The 27,806-nt window shown below is 37.6% G+C and overlaps 1 protein-coding gene across 1 annotated transcript; it reads right to left on the reverse strand.

The window, feature by feature from the left end:
* LOC140228269 (phospholipase D1-like) lies at positions 1-26,955 on the reverse strand. Its single transcript, XM_072308495.1, has 25 exons — positions 26,740-26,955; positions 25,298-25,430; positions 23,680-23,929; positions 22,590-22,731; positions 19,193-19,321; positions 18,588-18,702; positions 16,942-17,007; positions 16,354-16,412; positions 15,549-15,644; positions 14,659-14,811; positions 13,674-13,817; positions 12,654-12,737; positions 11,378-11,459; positions 10,832-10,942; positions 9,738-9,932; positions 9,405-9,459; positions 8,568-8,723; positions 7,987-8,105; positions 7,525-7,638; positions 6,995-7,105; positions 5,161-5,249; positions 3,346-3,512; positions 1,967-2,252; positions 1,242-1,362; positions 1-225 (listed from the first exon to the last, which is right to left on the reverse strand). Exons 1-25 carry the CDS (start codon positions 26,952-26,954, stop codon positions 1-3), a joined length of 3,417 nt encoding a protein of 1,138 aa, XP_072164596.1. The 5' UTR covers position 26,955.
* Between the last annotated feature and the right edge of the window lie 851 nt (positions 26,956-27,806).

Consider the following 27,806-nt stretch of genomic DNA (forward strand, 5'->3'; position numbering starts at 1 on the left):
TCACGTCCAGAGTTTGGTGGGGGCAATGCCCTCTGATGTCATGATACTTGGCTGGAGATCCTCTCTGCACAGGAAGTCCAGTGGGATGACCACCAGATGACCCCTGACCTCTTGCAGACTCTGCCTGGCCTCCTGTGGATCAGCCTGGGCTAGTGGAATCTCCTGCCTGTACTTCTGGAGCTCCAGAAAGCTGGTGACCCGGTTACTTGGCAGACACCTGAACACCTGCAAAACACACAAGGGCAAGAACACACTCATTGCCAACATCTCATTCAGTGTAGAAGTGATACCATCTAGATCTCACCCTTTATTTGCAGCATGGTGTCTGAACCAGGGCCGCATTTCATAAAAAGTTGATATGATAGCAACTCTTGCTGGAATGGCAATTGTCATGGTAATGACAAGAATCCAGCCTCCTGACTGGCTATTGCTATTGTAAGTTGCCATTCCAGCAAGAGTTGCCATCCTAACATCTTTTATGAAATGGGGCCCAGGACTACCAATATTCATGCATTCAAAGCAGGGAGATTCTACAGGGCGATCAGGGAAATACTTGTGCATTACAGGCATTTAAATGGACAAATATAATTCCCTATTCAGGAAAATTTCAAAATTCTCTTACTCAGCCAAACGATATTATAAAATTTAATGGAAGCCTCCTGCAGAATCACAGAGACTTGACAGTTCTGGGGGGTGTTTCATCAACGTTTGTCAGCACTGACAAGTTGTCATCGCTGACAATCACCATAGTAACAGTCAGTGACCAGAGCATCTCAGCCAATCAAAACCAAGGATTTTGCTGAAATTGTCAGCGATGACAACTTGTCAGCGCTGACAAACGTTGATGATAAACCCCCCCCCCCCCCCCCCTTTAGATTGTTTTCAAATCTTACTCCAAAAGAACTACACACTTTGTGTGACACTTGTGTGCAAACTCAGCCAGCCAGGCTTTCTGCAGTGGGGTGCCAGTGAATAAAAGTGAATCAAATGGACATAAAATGTGATCCAATTACTGACAGCAAACTAACAGGGTCCTACAATGAATTTAATCATTGAAGCAGAAAATGCCAAAGAGGAATCAAAATACTTGTATATTACATCATTTCACAGTAAACTGATTTGTAAAATGTACAACTTCACTCTATGGGATTTTCAAGAGAAATGAGGGCAGATCACGTAATCAACAAATACACATCTAGTTGGCAGTTATCACGGAAGGGAGCATCACATTGGCAACTGACCTCCTCAAAAATATCAGTGTTGGTGTGAGCAATTCTCTGCCATGTCTGATCATAGAAGGCATCCGAGACTGGGTCAGACACATCGATGTGGCCATCACCTTTCAGCACACCAAGGTGCTCCCTAGGATGGCAAATAAAGAGTACCCAAAGTTTGAACACAGCCACTCTGACACAGCAACATTTGTTGGTCATTGACACAGCAACATTTGTTGGTCATTGACAGAAGAACATATCTATTTTCCAAACACACTCTACATGAAGAAACTCAATGAAACTGACACCTGAACCTTCACTCCTCTGAATAATATCTTTCTTTCACTTTTCATGTCTAGTCCAGATCATTCCACAAAATAGGATCTTTCTATTTGTACATATTTTTTAACTGAATAGATAAATCAAGTTGTTCACAATGGAATTCTACTGTCACAAACATTGTGCTTTGTATATTACACTTACTGTATAGGCATGAAGAAATGATATAGCATGAATCTTCTGATACATTGATACACAAATATCAATACTGAGAAACAATGTCAATATACAGTCTGGAGAGTTTTAAATCAAGTGCAGCTTCATGTTACAAAAGCCAGAATAATTGTATGGAAACTGCAATGAATGTTGCTATTCTTGTATTACTGTGTGGGCTAGGTAATGGCCTGCACTAAAACTGTGCCGTGCCTACGGACATGAATAGATGTGAAAGGATTTGTAAGGGTTTGTGATACCTGAACAGCTGCTGCCTGAACTGCAGGGCAAACTTTCCAGCCATGTATTTCCGACCATTCATCCGGCTCTTTACGCGCTCTGTGTCCTCGATGCGCACGGCCAACTCACTGTCCCGATTTCCCAGCATGCTGCGGTCATTGATGTTGGCCGAGCCCAGAATGACAAGTTCGTCATCGACAATCATCAACTTGCAGTGGATGTAGACAAGTTCCGTGACAAGCCGCCCGTCTAGGACATCATGAGTACGCAGCCCATAGAAGCTAATGTAGTCATCAGGATTGGGAACTGCGAGATGAGAAACACAATATTGTCATGAGAATCACTACTCTCTAAGTGTCTGTGTGATATCACTAAGCCAGCTGTGGAGCAGTAGATGGATTTGCAGACCCACGACTAATGGGCTGACAAAGGCATGATAAAAATCTGTGCTGGCAGGTAGCTACATCAAAGATGGTATTTCAGTTCATGTTGGAAAATAAGGGTAAATACTCTCTCTAGCAAGGGAAGTGATCAGAGTTATCTGTGTCTCCTGAACAACACTGAAATGTGTCAAATTGTTTCTTCCACTGAAAATCAGATGCTTAGCACTATGTGCACAGATCCATAGAGAGAGATTTCTCCATATCAGTACTATTTAACAAGATCTAACATAACAGAACTTTATCACCTGTGCAAACTTTGGAAATTATATGGAATGTCATGGAATCATATGGGTCATTCCATTTTGTACATTATAGCCTTTTGCTCTAAATTTAAATTTTTGTTTCCTCTGTTTAACAAGCTTCTTCTATTGTTGATCAAAATGCTTGCATTTATATATAAAGGTCACTTTCAGACAAAGTCCTTTAGCCTTCATTAAACATGTATACTCAACAAAATACACACTGATGGCATTCTCTACTTGATACTTCATATGACATGTCACCAATCTACTGAGATCACAATGTTTTATTTATCAGAAACCACATTTGATAATTGATCATTGCACTGACAATGTATCTTACTTCATCTAAATGTTATTCAGAGATAACCACAGGGTGCGAATATTCAAAACTTATGGAGTCGACATCCCTGTGGTTCTGAAGTGATACCATGTCCCAGGAAACCATTTCCTCTGCCTCCTGCTTCTAACTCATCAGCTATGTGACTGCATGTCTCATTAAAGACTGATTACAAGAGACTCCCATTAAATAGCAAAGTCACTGGGACAGGCAGCTTTCTTCCACTGTACCAAAGTTTTGATGTAGACAATCAATAAAGTATATACCCAAGGTAAGGACAGATAAAATTCTGGGGTCTCAATTTTTTATCTTGCTGTAACGAGATTTTTGTTATAATTCGTTTTTGTCACAACGGGAGTGCATTGTATCACACTCACCACCAGCCATCATTAGCCTCCGGAGCAAGGAGTTGTCTCCTTTGTAGATGGCCCTGTACTCCCAGTGTAGGACAGCATGAATAGCACCTGCAGCATCGGTGCCAACCTCACCCTCAAAGGCTGGTAGGAGGGGCATCATCACATACACCCGGTATGTCTCTCCGGCACTGAAATGCACAGATCATGTGAGTTCAAAAAGACGACTGTGAATGACGAAAGCATCAGCTCGCCTTGCCCAAACAACTATTTACTAAAGATCACTGGCTCATACATTGTTTGAAAATTTCCCCTTCAAAAAAGATAAAGACCATTTAACACAATGATGGTGATGAGTATGTTTACATGGATTAAAATCTAATATGATAATGATGGTCAGGATCAGGATGATGATGATGATGATGATGATGATGATGATGATGATAATGATGAAGATGATGATGATGATGATGACACTTTGTAATGGTTACGAATGAAGATCTGTCTAAAATTACTGTAATTTGTGTGAAGTCAGACTGTTCTGTGTGTTTTTGTTTTGTTTTGTTACATATCCTTCGGAAACTCCCATCTTTATCACATCTCTCTCTTTTATCATCTCCATTTTGCTCCTTAAAACTGTCCTTGTGTCCCATCTTCCAATCTCTGATCTTATCACAACCTCTCTTCATTAACATCTGATCACCATGCAAACTTTTAATCAACACACATAAAAAGTTGCATGCCAACATAAATTTACAAACATCTAACAAACTCTGCGCCAAGTGACATACGCAATGAACACCTGAAAGCTCTGCATAAACACAGTGATCACAACGAGGAATATGAGAAGAGGAAATGAGCTCGGGCTAAGCATACAACAGTCACAGAACACAAATAACAAAAGAGAACATCCAAACTAAAAGAGCAATAAAGTCACAGAGAAGCTCACATGCACCCAGGGAGAAATCTGAACCATGATAAGAATTTTTAAATGCTTTCTATGGACAAGTCCCATGGGAGATCAGCACAGATGGGTACACATAAAAATTGTTTTGATTCATACAGTTAAATGTGCAATACCCAAAAACATTTTGCTCTGGTTGGCAATTTTTAGAAACGGTGCCAGCTTTCTTCTGTTAGCAATAAATTTCTCGTTGCCAAGGTTTGGCTGTTTGATTGTCTGTACATGGTACCAACAGATGGGTAAACTCCTAAGAAAGCAAAATAATAATGACCCAAGTGTTCTAACATTCACCATTGATATCATTAATAACAAAAAGTTGTACTGTCATCTCTCCTTTATGTGCTATTTGTCAAACAGTGAGACCAACTCTGATGATATATCAGTCTTGTAAATATTTGGGTTTCCATCTGCTGAGGACATGCACAAGTGATTTGAAATGGAATAGATATTTCAATTCTTGCTTTCCAGTCGAATTGAAGGCATACGATGGAAAGAAGTTTAATGTTTCCTACCCTTCCAATTAGAGAGTTGTAAGGTGATGTCATCACTTGATATGATTTGCCCATGTAGTTCTGTTTCATGTCACTGGTTTGCAAAACATGAAACTGCACAATTTCTCGATTTTATTTATACCCACTGTTAATGAAACTTGTAAGTTCTGTTTGTTTGAACTTTATTCAGTATAAGCATCAACTTAATTATGTAGTTGTTTTTTACTATATTATCTATTACAGGCCAATCTTTTCATATTGATTATGTTAATGTAAATATATAGATATGAAATCAGTGATATGATATGGGAACAAATACAACTTGTGAGAGAGGGTTTGAGAGAAAATAAAATTGTATGTCAATAACTGAAATGGCATGCATACCTATAAGCCCTCATTATCCGCTCAAAGATGGCATCCGCTATCCTGTTGGTGACATCTGGGTCACGAGCAATGGAGATGAAGAACTGGTTCTGGGCATACAACACATGGGAGTGATTTCAATGTCACTGATGACATGCTAAGCACAATATTGGGTATTCTTTTGTTTTTCTGGTAAAAAGTAAATACAGATATTAGTCTGCTTGCACATACATTGTACGAAAACTACAAATTGGTTAAACTCTGTGATTTGCTTTGTTTGATAGCACACTACACAGAAAGGGTTTTGGATTCGGGGAAGGGTTTGGGACAAGGTTACGGCATGAATTAAGATGATGACTAGGAAATTCAAAACAATCAAAATAAGGCATGAAAAGAAAAAAATAGAAAGAAAATAGGATCCAACCACCTGACAGTACACAACACACTGCCATCACATGGTAGTCTCATTTGGCAAGTTCATATATTCAAATGACTTTCATCAAAATATACACATTTTCACCTTTCAGTCCCAGTAAGATAATATAAACACTATGAATGTGTGAATGATTAAGGGGTTTCAAAAGAAAAACTTCAGTGTCAAAACATTAAAACAGCCATGTGACCATGTCTACCACTATCATGGACATGTTTGAGGAAATGCAAGCATATATTTAAACCTTCTCACAGCAAACTTATAAAAAGTACAAAACAACACATCTAAATGCACAATGGAGCATCTTTTTCTAAGAGCATGGGGGAAGAGAGAGAGATAAAGTATAGAGGAAAAACTTCAAGTTTACTTCTTTTCAATGCAGATGCAAATGCGCATAGGTTCAGAAATGACAATGACCTTATCCCCCATGTGGTGCTTTTTCTTTCCAAACAGCAAAAAACATGCAGAGCATAAATGGTCACATTCTTCATTACCTATACTAACAGCATTTCAGTAGCCCTGGCTTGGAAAAGAGGAGATGAAAGACAGTGATGCACAATATATTTAATAAACAACAAACAAACAGACAAGTAAACAAACAAAAAGACTTGCCTCACTGTTGTCATTTGAATTCACACAATCCCGTATTGTATACACACTTTGACCTTTACTACACTTGCACTGAAATAGTAACTCGTAACTTCATAGGGATTTTTTTTTACAAAGTTCTGAATCTTTTTTTATTTATGAGGTTTTGTCCTTATCATGGCCTGCTTCATCTTTGGGCATCTAGTAAAACACAACAGCTATGCTAGAAAATGGATGGCTAAAGGGTGAAGAGTCACATAAATGTCTTGCCTGTACTAACTCTTCCCATGCCAATGTGCAACAACATTTGCTATGATAGGCAGGACTACCCAGTCAAACCTAGGAAACTTTTCTTATTTGGTGTGATGAAAAAAAATGAAGGAAAGTGATGAATATACTATTGGCGATTACAAGTTAAATCTTGTTCATATCTAAGCAATACTATTGATACTGATAAAGACAGCATACATGAAGATGGTGAAAATACACCAAACAGACAATTTTAATAAGGCTTGAAAATAACTGGTCATTTCGTTTTTGAGGAAGCATTCACATAGAATATTCACACAAGTCAAATATCACGGTGGCTGCCTGTCATTTGATAAATCTTCTGAATAAACAAATAGGATTCAAATATGCACTTGCTTTTCATTGATCAGCTGGGGGGAAATGGATCCTGAAGAAATGCAATGCCTTTCCTTTTGGTTTCCTTTTGCAGATGGACAATCCAATCCTGAGTTTACTCTCGTTTTGCATTTGATTTATTGTTTTGCTCACTTCATCGCATGGTACATAGAAAGGAAGTGAACTACATGTGAGATTGTTGTGCCATACCTCAATGTAGAGGAAGTGCTTGCTGTTCTGAATGGCATGGATGTACGCCTTGTGGATGGAATCTTCTGTCCTCTGCATACCAGCTGACCACTGAGCTGAGGAACGCAGGATCTACAAAAGTGTTGAACATGACCATTATTTGACAAGTCCTTCAGTTGATTGACTGGTTGCTTTATAATAAGTTCTGACACATGAAGTGTGATTCACAAGCACAATCAAGGCCTTGCTGAAATCAGCTCTACTTTCTATAAAAAATTGTGTCGATATACAGGCAAACTGAATCTCTCAGAGCTATCTGGTGTTCAGGTTGGCCAGTCAATGTTACAGATGGAAGAATCAATATTGGAATGATGATCTTGTAATTTTTCCCAAATATAGCTTCACATATCTTGTAAAACTAAAATACGACATGAAATCCATCTATTGCAGTAATGTTATTAAAGTATGCTGAATTTCACTTTAATCATCAAAGTCAACTTCTATGTGCAGTGAAAACCTGTAGGTAATGATGTCTACGGTTTAGACTTCACCTGACATGTACAACTGGTTGCCTTGGCAGTCATCTCTTGGAATGCATCACTGGAAGATGATGCAGATTTTGGGATGAGAAGAGGAACCCCTCGAAACTCTTTTTTCTTCTGCTCCTGTATAATTTTGAGTGGGAGGATTGAAGTTTTAAAGAACTGAGACAAGATAACAAGAAATGAGTGCATATATATATATATATATATATATATATATATGTATGACCAGCAAAGAAACATATCTATCAGGAATGAAACCTTTAAATGGTTACATTTTGTGTGATTCCCTTCCAATACCAGTCCACATCAACGCTTTTACGAGATGATCATTACACCCATACACTGCATTTCCTGATACACACTGTAGCTATAGTTTGTGATATTCATCTAGTCCAAGGAGGTATACCTCCTGGTGTAGTCTTCATGCTTGTTAACTTGTATTTACTGTAGATTACAATGGCAAATTACCTTTGTGAAGTTCCACCGCTGAATGAAATGTCTAGCTACATCCAAGGCTGCCTGTCCATGGACCACTGCAGCAATGTCATGCCAAGGCATTCTAGGTACATTGTAACGGTCAACGTTTTCTGACGAAAAAGAGTAGAAAAAAAAAATCAGTCGACTAATACTGACATCTGATATATACCGTTCGATAGTCAAAGGGATACTTAAGCTAGTTTTAGTTATATCAATTAATGACAATTGTAACAGAACATTATTAGTCAGTGTAAAATCAGAACAGCGAAAAGGTAGCAATGACATACAGAATCTAATAACAATGATAGTAATTCACAATATTTATATAGCACATTATCACATGAAATGTCACTAAGCGCTAATGCCTTTTACACTAAAAGCCTACCCTGAATGCCTGCTCAGGCTCAGTCACATCCTTGGCAACGAAGTTACAGTAATCACAAATTTTGAATCACAAATCTTGATTCACCTTGAAATGATATTTGGTATGCTTTCTTTCACAGTAATCATGTACACATATATAAACAGGAATGAGTGACAAGCACACAGTGCCTTTTACACTGAAAGCCTACCCTGAAAGGCCTGTTCAGGCTCAGTCACATCCTTGGTGACAAAGTTACAATAATCTTTGCCCATCCAGATCCTCGGGGCTCCGTCCTGGATGCCAAATTCCTGTATCCTCCTCTCCACCCCTGTCAAGGTCATACCATTTCTGACTACACCTCCATCTGGGTATTAGAAAGTCCGGGGAAAACTGTGATGGTTTTTCTCACAAAACAGAGGGCCATGATGTTGACTGCACTGGACATTACTCTCTAACGTATTAAACAATTATCAATTTCATATTGTATCTATTTGGTTCACTGATAGAAAGACTTGAAAATATCCATTCAATTAAAGGAATAATACATGCACCAAACACAAAGCCACACATACCATTCATGGAATCTATGGCACTAAAGTTTCACTAGCAGCACCACCAACAAATTCATATATGTTTTCTGCAGAATGCCTCAGTGAAATAATGATTTGATATCTATGAAATGACTAATACATCACAAACTTTTGCACAAGTCGTTTTTCTTCAATTCAATGAATTCTTGCATTGAGTTTTTTATGCAACTGATTGACAAACTGCCCTACATTGACTTCAATGTAGGGCAATTTGTCAATCAGTTGCAATAGAAAAGTCATTTTTCATTCATCAAGTACACACATTTCTCCTGTGATAGCATACCATAGGGCAAATATGCACTCTACAAAACTACCAGTAGTCACTTCAGCAGTCACTCATCCATTCTGTGAGTTGCATGGTGATCACATCTCATCACTGAGCATACCTGGGTTAAAACAAACAAACAAACAAACAAACTATCCTATCATGACTAAATTAGAGATATTACACTCACCCACTTCGTCTCCCCCTTTTGTCATGGAGGTCTCCCGTCCCTTTTCAGTTGTATTCTGCCAATGAATAGACACAGACCATCATATATGTATCTGTCAAACATAACTTAAATTTCTTACCCCCTGAGAAATTCTTGCTTTAAGGTTCTATGTAATGTGACCATGTTGCCATTGAATTTCAGTACTATCAAAAAATGTGTATATTTGAGGTATCTTAAGGGAAAATACACTTAGGAATAAATCTAAACCCCCCCCCCCCCAATATATTCATATTCAATTTTGACATTCTGAACACAACAGAAATATCGGCAACTTATAAAATAATCCTGGCTAACCTGTGACATCAGGCCTTGCTGACTGAATGCGGAACCTGTGTCTGTGAGCCTGTGCCTGAAGTCATCCCACCGTCCATAGCAGATGTCGATCCCACCAATGAAGGCTATGTGCTGGTCGACGACGACGGCCTTCTCGTGGTGGGCCCACAGCATGACACCTGCCCCTCCAGGTATGTGGTCTGGGTGTCTCATTACCTGTAAGGAGGTGAAGAGCAAAATCTTATTGGTTCTCTTACAAGAGATGTACATGACAGACGAGGAGTTTGCCAAGTGCGGGAGGCCAAGAACACAAGAAAGATGTCAGCATGGCTACTGTATATGCCTATATTTTGCAAGTATGATATCTTGTGAATTGAGACAAATTTTAGAGTGGTTAAATCTGCAATCAAGAACCACAGCAGTAGGATGAGAAATACATATCATTCCTTTTCACAAGAAAACTAAGTAATTTCCCACCTTTGAGACAAAATATAGTGTATTTGTGTTGCAGAAGGCAATATTTTTTTGCATGGTGTTAATTTGTGAAATGTAATGTACATAACATATGCTGGTCAAAGATGACAGCCTTCTTCTACAGGATGACACTGCAGACATAACGGTGTGACTGTTGTGTCTTCAGTGCTTCCAAGAACATTTTATGGAAAGAAGATTCTACTGAGAAAAACAAACAAACTGGAAGTAATAGCAGATAGTCTTGTAGAGTGAAAAGAGGCCTTTTGACACTACTGTGGACGGAAACATAACATAGGACACAAGAATTATTTGTTTTCCATTTCTTTTACTGTAAAAGTGGAAATTTTTGCGCATTTCACGCAACCAGAAACTAGAGCGAAAATAAAAGCACGCGAATATTTTTGCTTGCTATATGCACCACTATGTAATGTATTGATTCCCCAAAATTAAAAACACACAAAGTTCAGCTAACTTGGCTGAGGGCAAAAAAATTACTCGCGCGAAAATATCCACTTTTACAGTAACCCGTTGAGGATGAGTCTAGAGTATACTCTGGCAGGTGTCTATGGGAAATGTGTGTTGTAGCAAAATCAAACTGTCTTCAACGGGTTAAAGGCTGGTGATAAGCACATTTTACTTACCTGGATGTTTGGATGCAGTGCCATCAAGGTCTGTTTAGTGTGTTGACTTCCCAGAGCTATTGCCATCTCAACCTCCTTGTACAACAGCACAAAGACCTTCACCCCTTGTTCCTGTCCAGTAAGAGCAATATGTAAACCACATATAACACTGTTCAGACTAAATGTCATAAATTACTGAATGCTTTTCCTTCTAAGAAAATAATTTGGCTATTTTCAATGATATAGCTTATATAGTTAATTCTACAGAATGACAGATAATTAAATGAAATATGTCTTCAAGAGTGCAGTCTGGTATTCATTTCTGCATTTCTTTATAATTTGTAAAACATGTACATTGCTCCTGGTTCTACGATTCTCCCATTTTTATGGAAATGCCACGAAATGTACATATTTGCAGATACAGCTGCATCAATTCATTAATACATGCAAACATACATGAACACCAACATGTACACATACATACATACTTTGTACACCTCTGCTCATGTACATACGCAAATATACATACAGGCATGCATGCATACAAACATATCAAAAATTTCTTACAGCTTTTCTTTTGAGGATGCAGTCCAGCCGCCACCTATTTCCCTCCACTGCTGGTCGTTTCATGTAGATCTCAGCGATCAACCTTGAACAGCATGAAAATGGTGGCAAGAACAAATAGTGATGAAAGCCTGGAACCAATTTTATAGAAGGAATAGCATACACATGTAGATTATTGTAAGTTGCAATTATCACAGGCCACTAATGCAGCAGCCAGGAACAACCAACCAGGAGTATCATATGTCACTCCCATGATAACTGCACTTAAAGTCTGTGAGTGAGTGATTAACAGTGTTGAGATATGTGTGTAAACTGTAAGTGCCCCTAATTCTCTGACTGGTTTCACCATGTCGGCTCCAACCTCAGTATTTCTTGGATTATTTCCTAAGGATTTATCAATTTCCTACCTGTTAATAGATATGTGTGCCCACTGGATCTACTCTGATAATTTGAACTGTTTGGTCTGTTGCCAAGGAATTATTCCTCTAAAATGCACAAAAAGTAATTTGAGAATAAATAGGAAGGTTACACAAATCAAGAACTGAGTTGAAAGCAAAAATGATCTTCTCTTAGAAAGAGGAACACATTTACATTAAATATTCAGTGGGGCACAGGGATGATTCAAAAAAATGAACTTTAAAACAAATGTGCTATCCATATTTGCTGAGTTAAAGGACAAGTCCACCTTCATAGACATGAGGATTGAGTGAATGCAGCAAAAGGCCTATCAGTAGAACACATCAGTGAAAGTTTGAGGAAATTTAGACAATCCGTTCAAAAGTTAGGAATTTTTGAAGTGTCTGCTCAATCACTGCTGGATGAGAAGACTACTACAGATTGTGATGTCGCATGTGTACAACAATATAAAGAAAACAAAGAAAATTTGACATATTTTCACTTTTCTTGACTTACCTCTTTCAGAAGGCAGGAGGAATAGTATTACCCTTAACATACGTCAGCGACAAGTCGAGGAAATGTGCACTTTTTTCATGAAAATAAAATTTTGTGACATTTTCTTTATATTTTCCTTATATCGTTCTACACATGTGACATCATACATTGTAGTAGTCTTCTCATCCAGCAGTTAATGCGCAGATACTTTAAAAATTCATAACATTTGAAGAGACAGTTTGATTTTCCCCAAACTTTCACTGATGTGTTCTACTAATATTGCTGCATTCACTCAATCCACATGTATATGAAGGTGGACTTGTCCTTTAATAGGTTTCTGGATAAAACCAACTCTGAGTTCACATAAAGAGGTACTCATGAAACTCACCACCAGTCCAGGATGAAGATCTCCTGTTGTGCCTGTTCCATAGCATCAGCTATCATCTCAAAGTAGTCAGAACCATCAGCAAAACTGATGGAGAAAATGAAACAAGACATACTGAAATTAAGCAGGATGATGACTGACATACAGTATATTCAAAATGACTGCAATCAATTAAAATGTTAATTATTGGACAGTGCGAGGGCAGTAAATTTTTCATATGATTTTTTACCTACAGTTGTAGCTAAGAAGTTGCTCCTGTGGAATACAAATCCCTCACATGCATATTGCCATACTTACTTACTGGGCACTGCATTTACAAGGTAGGGCCCTACTAACACACCTGCCCACTTGTCCAGGGTGACTAAATACCCGCTGTTGGGCAAGTAGAATTTACAGTATATGGCACTTGCCTGTTCAATGTATACGGTCCTTGCCCTGGGAGAAATTTTTTAAAGCATGTCCTGTAAGGCGCCTTTGATGTCGTATTAGCTCAATTTGATATTTGGCAGAAATTTGGGTTATCATTTAGTTTATAGTAGGACCGACATTTGTGTCAAACAATACACTCACACATTCATCCACCCATCAGTCAACATTAGCAGTCAAGGTGTCACAGGAGAAATCAACTAACTTTAGAATGATAGTGACACAGTCAACAAACTGAAGTGTCTCACTACAGTGTATGATACAATATATGTTGAATAGCAAACACTAGTGTCCTATACAGTTAAGGTAGATTAGCACAATGGTTGATATTACTACATGAAACACATTTGTACTAATATGGTTTATAACATGCACCACTTTATAGAGGAACAGCACAGGCTGTCACACCATATGTCATAGTGAAGTTTGACATAGAATATTACATTTCCAAAGGCAGGGGAAAAGAGCCAGACTTCTAACACATAGCCTCCAATCCTAATGTTCTCTTTAAGCAGTAAGGGTAGCATCAATCTGAACAGCGACAACAACAACAAAGACACATGGTACAGTATCCACATTAGCATTTACAGAACATACCCCTGTACCATGGTGTCCTCCCGGGGCGGGGCGAAGGAGCCGTAGGGATTGTCTAGGGTGTACTCGCACATCTGAGCTCTTTGTGAGATGCTGGACATCCATTCAAAGGCTGTAGACTTGTGGTTGCACTTCACCAGCAGGTTTCTATATTACAAACATTATCACAGGCCATAAGTGTATCATCAAAGTCACTCAACCTGGAGTTTGATTCACACACTCATACAGTGCATGGGAACACATACAACACATAAAAAGATTCTAGCTATTCCATTGGTTGTTTGTTCATCACATGACATGCATTTAAAAGTACCATTGCACACTGACGCTGCTGAGCTGTGCAATTTTTGTTGAGCAATTTTGGATATTGCATGGCTGACATCACTCTTTTACATTCTCTTCCATGTTAGGATCATGATCAGCTCGTTGTGTTTGAACCGTTGCACGGAATGCATGCTTCTGACGTACCAATTTACATACCTTCACCAAGTGCACTCATTCAATTACAAGCATGCATTCAGTCACTCATTTTACTGTCAGCAACTTCAACTGCTCGCTTTCGTCTATGACTGATCAACCTGTGGCAATTTTCTTTGTTTTGTTTCTGTGACTTTATCAGGTTGATGTGGAGACTAGTCACACATATCAGGGTACTTTTCCCCTCAGTTTTCTCAAACTGTTTCATTTGACCTTCTTTCTCTGAACAACTAACCATCATTTCAATATGTGATCAGAAGGCAACTGTATTCAAAGTGGCAATCTACAGTGTATAAACTCGGACAAAATTAAACACTTCACTAACAAATCACTTCCTTCAATAAAACAAAAAACTGGAAAAATTGTTTGTTTCATTTTCACATAATTCATCTGGCCTGTAAAAATGATTTGTAGGGCTGACAAAGTAGCTGATGGCACATCCATGGAGGCAAATAACAGAAGGTCACAGGCTTAACTGTACCATTCATCCTGTGAAATTATGATTCCATACCTGTATGTGTTCCTGATTGTCAGCCCATGAGATAGACCTGTATCTTGCCGTCCACATGCCGTGCGAAAGTCCTGGTCCATGAGCAGCACGGCTCTCAGATGACCGTCCCTTGGTCTGACGTAGGCCACAAAGGAATCCTTGACAACCAGCCACCTACAAACACACAACGGAAAGCCTGCTCCTTGATTAGTCTGGTGTTTACTGTATACACCATATATTTCACAAGGTTTTTATATTCATCAATCTTATGAGTTGGATGGTATTAGTGAATTTAACAACCTGCAAAAACATTAATGCTGATCCCGAGTTGATCACGAATTTAACCCCTCGCGAAATTGTCTTTAAGGCACAACTTGTGAAAAATTAGACTTACTAGATATATGGCATATACAGTACCATTTAACTGTCAGGTAATTCCAGTGTTTTAACATTCTTTGTAACAAATGCATTTCTCCTTCATCTCTCTTTCAATTGCAATACCAATGCTGGATGCTGCAGTGAAGAAAATACTCAATTTAGTTTCCTTGCCACATTGGTTACTGGTAACGTGAAGGCAAAATGAATGACAAATCACAGCCAAATCACTGGCTTTTTTGATGTAACATGTACAAATGCGAATTGCCAATCTTTTGCCATACATACTTTTAACAACTTTTGACTGAAGAATATACAATCTTGAAATTTCCATCACAAAGACAGACATGACTTGTGGCTTCAACCACAAAGTTTTGATTTCCATTATCCACACAATGGAAAAAAAGAAACACACCAACATAACTCTGAACACTTGATTTCACTCCTGAAAAGCTTTGGGCATTGTAATGAGGCTCACAAGAAGACACTGACCAGTACACTTCATTTTGTGATATCCTGCTTACAAAAGATCATACCTTTTGCTGTAGTGACTCTTAGCGGTGCATGAAAGAAAGGAAAAGCAGCCGAGCTGAACTCTGCGACCTCCTGATCTCTTCAGAACCCATCCTTCTCTGTCGATAGTAGTTGAGAAATAGAGGGAATGAGAGGGACAGGAAAATGGACATCGACAGAGAAAACAAACTTAAACTCATACATAACTTGCATTTCAATAAATATTTATCTACTACCTACAATACATGTTTCCCTTCACGTTAGATTTCAAATATGACTTTCTATACAGTCTTAGTGATCTTTTTCTTTTTTAGTTGCAAACTGGTGCAAGAGGGCTGTAACAAAATAATCATATCTTAGTTTCTTTAATTTGTAATTCCACTTTCTATGTATCACAGTATATCAATCATAAAATTTGTTGTATTACGTGAAGGGGAATTGCACCCCTCAAGCACTGCTCTTTAGCATTCCTCCCCATTTTCAGCATTCTGCGTACTTATAATATTCTGTAAACTTATCTTTTATTATCTACTGTGATGCAATTAATGCATTCGATTTCTGTAAAATATCTATGTTTCCGTTGGCAATGGAAAAATGAATGAATGAATAAAAAAGGACTCATCACAGTGTAAAATAGACAGACAAGAGAAATTAAAAGCTGCCTCAAGAAAGAGAAATGGAAGGGGGGAGAGAAAAAGAGAGAGAGAGAGCGAGAGAGAGAGGAAGATGGAACGAGGATTATGAGTGATTTTACACTGAGATCATGCATGTATCTCTGTGAACATTGTCAACAGACTGAACAGACTCTCAAAACACAGTATGACTTACTTTCCTTTAGGCCCAACTTCATCCACAAAGGACATATGACTGACCTCCAAAAACTCTAGCTAAAGAAGGAAAGAGACAGAACAAGCAAAATATTTGATATAATTTTTTTTCTCATAAAACACTCATAATCTTAAAAGTTTCAGTTTTCACTTATTGTCTTATTTCAGGGGGTACTTATGACACAACATCATATGCAGCAACTGTACATCTACTATACAGATGTTTCATCCACACAATGTACAACAATACTAGCGTTTTATTTTACTTTAGAGATTGGTTTCATGAACATAATGCAACCATCTACGTCTAATGTGTTGGAAAACTGCCAGCACTCACATCAATCACATCATGTAAATTCAGCCATCAGTTACTGGGAGGTTTATCTTGTGTTTGCCGTTTATCATAGCGAGTCTCATTTTTTGCAAATCAGGACTTCCTGAAAATTTCGCGAGTGGTAAGATTCTGATCACAGAATTAGAGTCAATATTTTAGCACGTTGTTAAATTTGCAAATAGTACCGAACTCCCAAAATTTGTGAAATACAAACTTAGCAAAATATATAGCATATAAAGTTGCTTGATAGCTTACTGTCTTTGGATGATTTCTGTACAAGGGGTTGTTTGCCACGCCTTGCAAGTACTTCTCAAGTTGTAGCTGTGATAAAAGAAAGTTACAATGTTAAAAATAATTGCAGTAATGCAGCCAGTCAGTTTTTCAAAGGAAAACCTACGATATACTGAAGCCGTAAGTTATCTTAAGTTTTGGAATCAAATGCAAATTCTGTACATTTTGACAAGTTTAAGTGTAACTTGTATCAACTGCTAGCACAATACATTCAGCAGTGTAATTTTAACAACAGCTATACGTATGTGGTTTTTTTTTTTCCTTCAGACAATGCTGAAAAGTAAATCAAACTGATGTAGATGATAAAAGTAGGTTTGACATTTATATCCAATTATGCACACTTGTTTGCATTACTTCCAATGTCTTTATACGTACTGCACCATTTTCCATCAATATGTCATGATGATTGTATTTATCGCTGACACACTACTTCCCCAAACATAGTGGTAATTTACTGCTTGTACTGATTAAGAGAGAGATAAGCTGGCTTACCCAGTCACTATATTGAGTCATGATCATAATATAAACGTCAATGTGTACCATGCAAACACAAACAGTTTGGAAAGCCAACTATGTGAAAAGAGCTTTGCGGGTAAAGTCCAAAGCAGACCAAGCACCTTATTCAACCAGTGTGATCTGTTTTCATACTAACAAGTCCACAAATATCACACAGTGGCCAAATTCAGAATTCTGAAGACCATGAAACACGATAAATTCACATATATACTTCTGGTAAAATTGGTATAAATGTTTTACAAGATATGACAGTTTGTGTTTATTGCATCCCATATGAAAAACATGAAATCTAGCTTTACTGGTCACATTTGAAAACTTGACCCATATCAATGACATATGGCTTTTCAAGAACTTGCCTTCACTACTGTCAAGATGGTCATGGTATCACAGTTTGCAAACAGAGAAACTATTGATAGCACTAAGCATGCACAGCTTAGCTATCTCGGTAAGAACGAATGTACTTGAACTGTCAAGTATTTTCTGTAAACATGTGTACTAATACACAACAAAAAGAAAAAGCCGTGGCTATCTATATTACCAAAGTAGTAGTTGAAAGGATAATATATACAATGAATGACATTAGTAGGGATCTTGACTTTCATCTTACATCTTAGTTTCTGAAGGCAAAGTATACCATACTTCTTTTCAATGAATATGTTTATTATGTGTGAAAGAAAAAGATAAATATACAGGGAATAATTTTCCAACTCAAATTTGATTAGCAAATTTAAGCTGATGAACAATATTTCTAATGGTATCCTGTACATTTCTATGGAAGAAAACTGCTATACAAAAATTAGTTTGTGTAGCTGTGGAGTAAAAATGCATAGCAAATTGCGATGCGATACCAGGAAAATTATTCCGATATATGTGAATCCCCCCCCCTCAAAAAAAAAAAACAAAAAAAACCAACAACAACAACAACAAAAAAAACACTAAAACCCTACATCCATCCAAATTATCATACTTCCTGACTGGGTAATATCACATGACAAAGTGTTTGTAATGGATTAGGCAGTGTGCATTAACTCTTCTTCCTTTGGAAACATACCAGCGGTATTGAATAAACTTAGTTGATATTATGATTAACTTACCATTCTCTTGGCCAGCTGGTGGGATCTCACTAAAGCATCTAGTGTTCTTGGGAAGTGGGGAAGGTCATTGACATCATCAGGGAGGCCCACAAATGTTTTATGCCTTTCCTTGTGGCTTGATGACATAACAGACAAGAGACAAGTTTATACAATGAATGCTCACTTGAGAGAAACTTTGTTGTTCTCATAACTCATTTGCCCATGCAGAATATAATTCATTTGACAAAGGACACCACATTCAGTAGATTCAGAACTTACATTTCATACAATATCAAAGTCCTCAGACCTTGAATGGCAGCAGAAAGATGTATAAATAAAACAGAGAAAAATAAAATGGCTGATTTTTACCAAATTGGTGTATGTGTGTGTGTGTGTGTGTGTGTGTGCATATAGCAATTGAGATAATGATATAACATTAATTACAGTAATGACTTTTCGAAAATGAGCTGGTAACATTGTGAAACAAAGCAGCAGAACTTACTAACAAATACAAATATCTGGGCAAGTGCACATGCATACCCACACAAACACTCAGACAGACAGACACATACCCACACACACACACACACACACACACACAGGATGTATTATATTCTTGAACTCACCTAGATTTACCAAGCGGTATATGCAGCCTGGCTTTGTAGAGAATGAGTTCCTCATGCAGACGAAGGAAGTGATTGTACCTTCTGTGAACTGTCCACACACAAGGCCCATGTTGCACCTCAATATAATAGCTATGAAATAAAAAGGAATAAACTGCTAGTGCTGCACTTTTATTTTATAAAGTGTAGCACCTCAACGAACAAATACAAGTCAAACTTATTTCCAGTTAACTGTATTGTACCACACAAATTGAACTTCTCCATCTTCTCAAAAAAAAAAAATAAAAAAAATCATTATACATATTATTTTCATTTTAAGGCTGTATGAAGACACATTATGTAAATATCAAGTTGCAAAAGTCTCCTGGTTTACAATTTCGCTGTTTGCTTGTCTGTCATTTGTATATTTGTTTGCTTTTTTTTTTTTGTTTTTTTTTTGATACCCGGTAAACATACATAGCCACATGACATGTGATATGCAGTGTCTAAACAGCTGATATCAGATACGGGATGTCTCTTCTTCAGTTTTATTTTCCCTCCTTCTCAACTAACATTTTCATATCTTTCTCAGACAAATTACTGAAGTGGATTTTGGTATCTACTGATGAGGTACAAAACTACATTGTGTGTCTATGCGCACATTGCTTCTGTATGTTTTTTTTTTTTTTTTTTTTTTTTTTGATACAGAGGGCAATGTCCTTACTGAACTGCTCTATTGAACATCTCATCTTGAATTACAACATTTTGTAGGTGTTTATACTTTAGGAGTGTCTAATCCAGAAAAATTTAGAGCTATATTTTTGTGATTCATTAAAATGGTCTATTCTTTCACTAGCCATGATTTTTTCAGTGGAGATAATGCATCAGATATGGTTGAGTTATATGTATGGGACAAACATTCAGATTTTGACCTTGACTTCTATTCATAGCCTTCTCATTCCTGCCATAAATTCACTCCATCCAATGACTCAAGTTACTTCAACCCTATGCAACATTTCAAGATATGTTCCACCTACTGTTTTTGCATCACTCATGAAGTCATGTTAAAACTGTTATAGAGAATTTATCTATTGCAACTATGCCACTAAAAAAAAGGGGTTAAATCTATGACATAACTTCTAAGCATCTAGTCAAACGTGAAATTGTAGTTTGACATTCATCTTTGATACTGACCGAACTTAAACAGATTGTCCAATAACGTATCAGTTACATGCTGAATCATATAATATCCATGTGCCAACTGTGATAATGACATGTGATATGCAGTGTCTAAACAGTTGATATCTGATATGTCTCTTCTTCAGTTTTATTTTCCTTCCTTCTCAACTAACATTTTCATATCTTTGTCAGACAAATTACTGATGTGGATTTTGGTATCTACCGATGAGGTACAAAACTACATTGTGTGTCTATGCGCACATTGCTCCTGTATGTTTTTTTTTTTTTGTACAGAGGGCTATGTCCTCATTGAACTGCTCTATTGAACATCTCACACTGAATTACAACATTTTGTAGGTGTTTATACTTTAGGAGTGTCTAATCCAGAAAAATTTAGAGCTATATTTTTGTGATTCATTAAAATGGTCAATTCTTTCACTAGCCATGATTTTTCAGTGGAGATAATGCATCAGATATGGTTGAGTTATGGTGTATATATGTATGTGACAAACATTCAGATTTTGACCTTGACTTCTATTCATAGCCTTCTCATTCTTGCCATAAATTCACTCCATCCAATGACTCAAGTTACTTCAACCCTATGCAACATTTCAAGATATGTTCCACCTACTGTTTTTGCATCACTCATGAAGTCATGTTCAAACTGTTATAGAGAATTTATCTATTGCAACTATGCCACTAACAAAATGTGTTAAATCTATGACATAACTTCTAAGCATCTAGTCAAACGTGAAATTGTAGTTTGACATTCATCTTTGATACTGTCCGAACTTAAACAGATTGTCCAATAACGTATCAGTTACATAATGAATCATATAATATCCATGTGCCAACTGTGATAATGTTAAATCAGACACTTCTGACTCTTCCAAGTTTACAGTGTAAGTCCCACATTCAAATCGACATTTGGTGGATTTGCTTTTTCTTCACCAAATTGTATGAACTGCTATTGTCATAGAAACTCTGTCCAAAATTGAATGAACTTCAAACAGACAGTTTCTCCATTCATCATGTAGGCATTCAAACTGCACTGGAACACAAGTGCATCGACAGATAAATCACACTAAGCGATGTCTCTAGAAGCACCTTTTGTGCAGGGAGGAAAAATAATTGGTTGCAATATGTCACAGATTTTGATCACATGAATTCAGAAATGGAATACGGCAATCTGGCATTTAAAAAAAAAAAAATTCTACAAAAAGTGAGGTGAGTGGTATCATACCTTTCAAGATTAAAGGGTGTGTACAGTTCTGGTTGAGGTGAGGATTCAGCTTTTAACGTTTTGCAAGATATTCAGAAACCACTCTATGAGATGTCAAAGAGCTTGCAATTCTAAGGGGTATCAAAAGTTTATTTAATGAAAATCGGTTTTGAAATGGCTGAGGTATCCAAAAACAAGGTGAAACAAAGAGATCCTAATAAAAGGCGTGGCCTGTCGCCTTTTATTGCTATCACTTTTTTTGATATCTCAGCTATTTGAAAACCAATTTTCATCAAATAAACATTGAATCCTTGTTAAAATTACATGCTCTTTCATATTTCATAAGAGGTACTTATTTCTCATCATCTCACTTACGAATGTTCAAAACATGAATCCCACCTCAACCAGTACGGTACAGTCCCTTTAACATCCATGGGATAACAGAGCAATAATAATGCCATTCCAATATATACTTTCCCACAAGAGTACGGTATACTTCGTGAAAAAAAGAACTTCAGGAAAGTTTTTGCAGTCTAGAGAAGGAAGTGTATGATACATTCCCTGAAAACAGGAGTCAAATAACTGGAAGTATCCTGGTATGTCCTGTTCAAAAGGCAATCAGGATACTCATTGAATCCAGTGCCTGTTTCACTTTCAATATCAATTTCTTTCATTACAAGCATCCATGGACTGTAACCTCACATATCTGAGGCTAAGCCATTACACCACAGGTCTATTCCTCACATAAGTAGCGCCTTCAGCTGAAGAGTTTGGTTATTTGCATCACTTCACTGTTTTGCGATTTAAGTACAATGTGGGTAAATGCAAACTATTTGTAAATATCCAAAAGAATACACTTTCCTAGAAGACAAACATGTTCAACAGCTTCCACCACCAGCAAGAATGCAAATTAGTGTAATTGGCTGCTTACTCTTTCTCAAAGATACTGCTGGTTTTTACCCCAGTCTCATTTTGGTTGGGACTCGCATAAATGGGGCAAAAGGAGCCTTTCACACTTACAGGTTTGGATTGAGATGGAGAGTGGAGTGGACACGGCCGCAGTCTGCTATCTTGATTGAGATTGGTTCATCTGAGATAAAGACCCTTCTCAATTTGTCATGGTATGGCACTGGCTCATCATACACGACCGTATAAGGCACTCCTGCAGGTGGCATCATGATCAAGATATTTCTTGTATTGATTCTGGGCTGTTTCACTTTGTAGCTTATTGATTCTAGTTATCCATTGTGATTTTTATATACATGTACATTATGCAATGGCAAAAAAAAAAAGAAAAAAAAATACAGACAAACAAACACAAACTCAGTGACATACAAATGGTAATGTAATCTGGATTTGCTCAACAGCATAACGTCGCTGGGGTGACAAGACCTGGATCTGCAATTTTGGTGAAAATGACTTTTTTGGATTAATGGTCAAATAATGGGTTAAGTGATTTCCTGTCCAAATCTCAACTGTCTTACTCCAAAAATGAAGCCGCCACGACATGTCAAAGGAAAGGCTCTCCCATTGGCTATAATGCTTGGCCGCCATGTTTTTTGGCTCTCCTGAACATTTTACATTTTGTAGATACGAGGTCTTGTCGCCCCAGCGACGATAACTTCCTGAGACTAATCATTTCATCTAGACTACTCATTGCATGATGACCATACAGCACTGAATATGAAGTTCTGACAGCATAATCACAGTGCACTCACATAGAAACACATGGATAGGAACTTAGGTCGCTCACATGATACTCCTACATATAATGCCAGGTATGCAGTAGAATTGTTGAAACTCACACTTATCTGCTCCTATATTTGGCATTCATCAAACTCTTAAACCACAGAGGAGCACAGACAGGCCAGAAGTATTGCACACAAAAATACAAAATTGAACTCTTCTCTGGATATTTCAAATTAACCTTCTTCATTATACATGAATGCAGTTGTATCTACCACCTGCAGAAATGTACAAAGGGGTAAGACATTACAAATAATAGGAAGATGTGAGTCAACAAATGCAACTTTAAATTTGCTGAGAAAGTAAAAATTGTAGGTTTGAAGAGATTTGCTAACAAAGGATATGCATGCAAGGGCCTACATACCATTAGCATTTGCCGAAGCATTCTGGTTTGGGCTATCGACGAAGTCCATACACCAGTTTGCTTGTCTCTCTGTGACTTCATCCTCAAGTGCAAGGTCACCATTCAGAGAGGTCATGCGGAGGAATTGCTGCCGTCTCCTTTCAGCTAGCGCTGAATTGTTCCCAGAGAAGTTGATTTTGTCCATGTATTCCCTTTTCACTCCTTCGACATATACTTGGGCTTCTGCAACAGACATCTCAGAGCCCTGACTCTGTCAAGAACAAAGTGAGGACAGTGGGAGTTTCTGACCATGGTTCACCTTCCTCAAATTACCTAACCAATATCCAGCCAAATCATGTGTATGGCCGTGCATCCATTTCCAAGTTTAGATATGTTTAACCAATTATATGATAATCAAGAGATAAAACAGCTGCTATATTAACAGCAATTACTACATCATCAAAAGGTATTGACTTGATACTATTAGAATAGAAAGCACTTCAATCAGGTTCTGAGAGCTACCTGTAGTCATTTCATAATAAATGACATGAAAGGAATAAATGTATCTTTGCAGAACATGTGAAATGGCTGAAGTATTAACATGATTCATGCACAGATGCACTTCAAATACAAATACTAAACAAGCTGTACAGAATATAATACAAGCCTACAGATTCTTCATCTTTTCCAAATATACACACATAATTTTGTCATATAATATACTGCAACCCACCCAAAATTATGGCTCCAATCAGTGGAACCATTTACTAACATATTTGATGAACATTTGCCATCTAGCAAGGAGCATTACTAGTTTGGTCACTGAATATCTTTAGCAAAAATGGACCAAACTTATTTTGGAAAATCACTTGGGGAATCCAATTCATCTAGCAGATTCACCTCAATAGAGGTGAATCTCTAGCAACCATTTTAAGCTGTTGTTGATGTTAATTCAACTGGAGAAGAATTAAACATGATTATCAGATCAAACAAATCAAACCAAACCACACCACCAAAGTGGTGCACACACAGGTGCATGCTTGAATGATATTCAATGACATTCTTTCTGAAGGTTGACTGCATGCATAATTTCATGTCTTCTCATGAAACCACTGTGACTAGTGTTAAAGGGGCATTCCAGATGATTTTCATAATTTCACATCATGTAGCACATAAATTGACAGCTCCATGTATAGATTCGCGGAATTTATTGTTGTCCTTCAGCAGAGAAGCCAATAAATTGAAAATCTTAAACAAAATACCCTGACCAGTGTTGATGACATCAGAGCCTCACATATTTCAGAAATGTAGCAGTGTAATTCCATTACATTACTGCCTGCCTAACAAGTTCAACTGTGAAAAATCTATGCATGCCTTATTCTTTTGTTCTGCTTCCTTGAGCCCCAACTCATGCATTCTTATGGCAAGGTTTCCATGTCATCATCCTTGTTCAGTGCAATTTGTTATAAATTTTGAAAACATTCTCATTCCTCATCCCAATCACTATAAATTCTGAAACTCCGTACTCAGTTTAACTAATTTATAGTTGTTAAAATGTAATAGTCTCAAAATCATCCGGAGGTCCCCTTTAAGAACTCACTGGCTCGCAGTCTAGGACTGGAGGGAGTACATGACTTACTATCCTACTGCTTGGTGACAGGTTGGCTAGGAGAACATCTTCCATCCTTGTTCTCTCAGCTTGGGTCTTGTTCAGTTTGGCGGAATCCCAGTCAAATGTCTGGTAGGAAATACGGCCACTGCTCTCTGACAACCTAATGTGAAAAGTCCCGCATGGTTTGACTATGTGTTCATATATTTACCTCTGCCAAGGGAGGAGGTTATGTTTTCGTTACCGTTGGTTTGTTTGTTTGTTTGTCCCTGTGCAAAATAACTCAAAAAGTAGTTAACGGATTTGGATGAAACTTACAGGAAAGGTTGAGAATGACACAAGTAACAAACGATTAAATTTTGGTAGTGATCCGAGAATTTTGGGGGAATTTATGAAGGATTTTTGATATTTTGACAGATAGGGTAAATGAACTTGGTGAGTTCAAGCTGCGCATTTTTGAGGTTTTCAAACACGCACTAAAGTGCGTGCTCCAGTTTCTGCAGCTGGGAGAGGCGTGCCACGCAGCTAAGGGTTTATGATGTAACAAAGGCTTCTATATTGGGAAATCGGGCAATTTTTCAGCATGTATACCTATGGGTGTGGAAATCACTGATCTCTACGGAAGAGCCCAAAGAGCTTTTCCCCAGTGGTGGAGAGGAAAAAAATCTCTTGAAGAGCAAGATCATTGGAGGAAAGTAGCTGCTTGGCGGAGGTCTGCGCTCTCAGAGTGCTTTTCTAGTTTTTAATTCATTTTCTCTTTCAGTCATGTACATGCAGTTGTCTCTCCCTAGTGGGCCAAATGTTAGAGAAAGGGGCTTAATGTGGTTCACAGGGCTGGGTGCTACACACTAATGTGCCCACCAGCACTGCACATCTCAAACTTACCATCTGGAAAAGTAATATTCAATATTCAATAGATACTTGATCAGGCAAGAGGGAGAAACAGGTGTCATGACCTGCAGTCACAACTCCAGCATTTAAAAGGTAATACATGGTGCCTGAGAAAAATTGACAGTCCTATCTGAAATGAATGAGCAAATATATGACCAAACCTTCAGTTTTCCTTGTTCATTTTCTTTGTGAAAAATATGATTGCCCTGTAATCATGCTACCTGCCCCTGCTCTAGCCCAAATTATCTCTATTACAAATACTAGCTAGATTATGATTCTAACTTGTTAGGGAAGCAAAGATTAAACTCATATTACTACAAAGTACTAAAACAAGTGAATGAGTTTCACTTGCATTTTGTGTATTCCTATTTTCATGTTTGTGCAATGAATTATTCCTGAGATATTAAAGGAAGAGAGTCTGCACAAAGTATGAACAGTATGAAAATACAACCGACAGTGGCCTATACTTATAGTGAAGAAGAACCTCCATTATCTGTACCCTATGAAAGCTGCATTGCTCTGAAAAAGAAAAAAGTGAAATGCATTTCAAATTCTTTAGCAAATTACTACTTATACTTTACCTCCTGACAGCGTTGCTGCTTCCATCAAATGTTAGTACGTCTGCGCTGACTGGGGAGCTGTTGGAACGACCTCTGCTGTCAGGGACCTGCAGAGTATTCTTTTTGCCTGCAAAACTTGATCGCCTGAGGAGGTTGTCATTTTCATCCTCTGCTTGCTCCTCTGGGCTGTGCATGTGGACCTGGACCAGATACTTTCCTGTAGGACTTGCTTCCATTTTTTTTCCAGTGTAATTTCTCCTCACGACTGTATCTGTATGTTTGTAGAAAGAGGATAAAATACTTTTTTGTAGTGTAGAATTCCCATCAAATGGCAACCTTGCTGCCTACGCATGTAACAAAAAATGCAAACTTCTCAATTTCATTAGAATGTCTCTGCTGTTAGGAACAGTTTTCTTTATGAGTGATGGTCATACCCAGGCAGCCTACCAGTATTTTCATTGTTGCTGTTGTTTTACTATTGTAAAAGCCTAGATTTCCTCTTTCTCTTCAGCATTTCCGGCACGGAAAAGTATGAAAACTAAATCATTCAGCTTAAAGTCATCAAAATACATACAGTGAGTAGTGGCTCTCATAGATCTGATAAACAAAAAACTCACATTACACTTGACATAAATAAAATGAAAACTCATTCATCAAGACCTCTGTTCCCACTTACTTGATTTATAAAGAATATACAAATTGTGAGTGGATGTCAAATATTGGAGAGGAAATGACTTCTGACAAGAATATGGTTGCAAACTGCTGGATACATCTGACTAAATAAAGGCCAATGGCATCATACATTTGAAAATTTACAACACAGAAACCCACTAACATGAAATCAATCACAAAGTTGGAAACAAAACAAAATGCTATAAATATCAAATCCTCAGCAAGTCTGAAAACAACAAAGATAAGAAAGACTAGAAATTTATGGGCAAGACTGCTTTTTGCAAAAAACAAAACACAATAAAGCAAACACAAATACAGGCCTTATCATGTCATATGAAATTCCACAGGAGTTTCTCCACTAAGAATAAAGTCTTTTATAAAGCTGGGAGATTTGCCACATAATTAACTGCATGCAT

This window comes from Diadema setosum, chromosome 5 (genome assembly GCF_964275005.1).
Source record: "Diadema setosum chromosome 5, eeDiaSeto1, whole genome shotgun sequence".
NCBI classification, from domain to species: domain Eukaryota; kingdom Metazoa; phylum Echinodermata; class Echinoidea; order Diadematoida; family Diadematidae; genus Diadema; species Diadema setosum.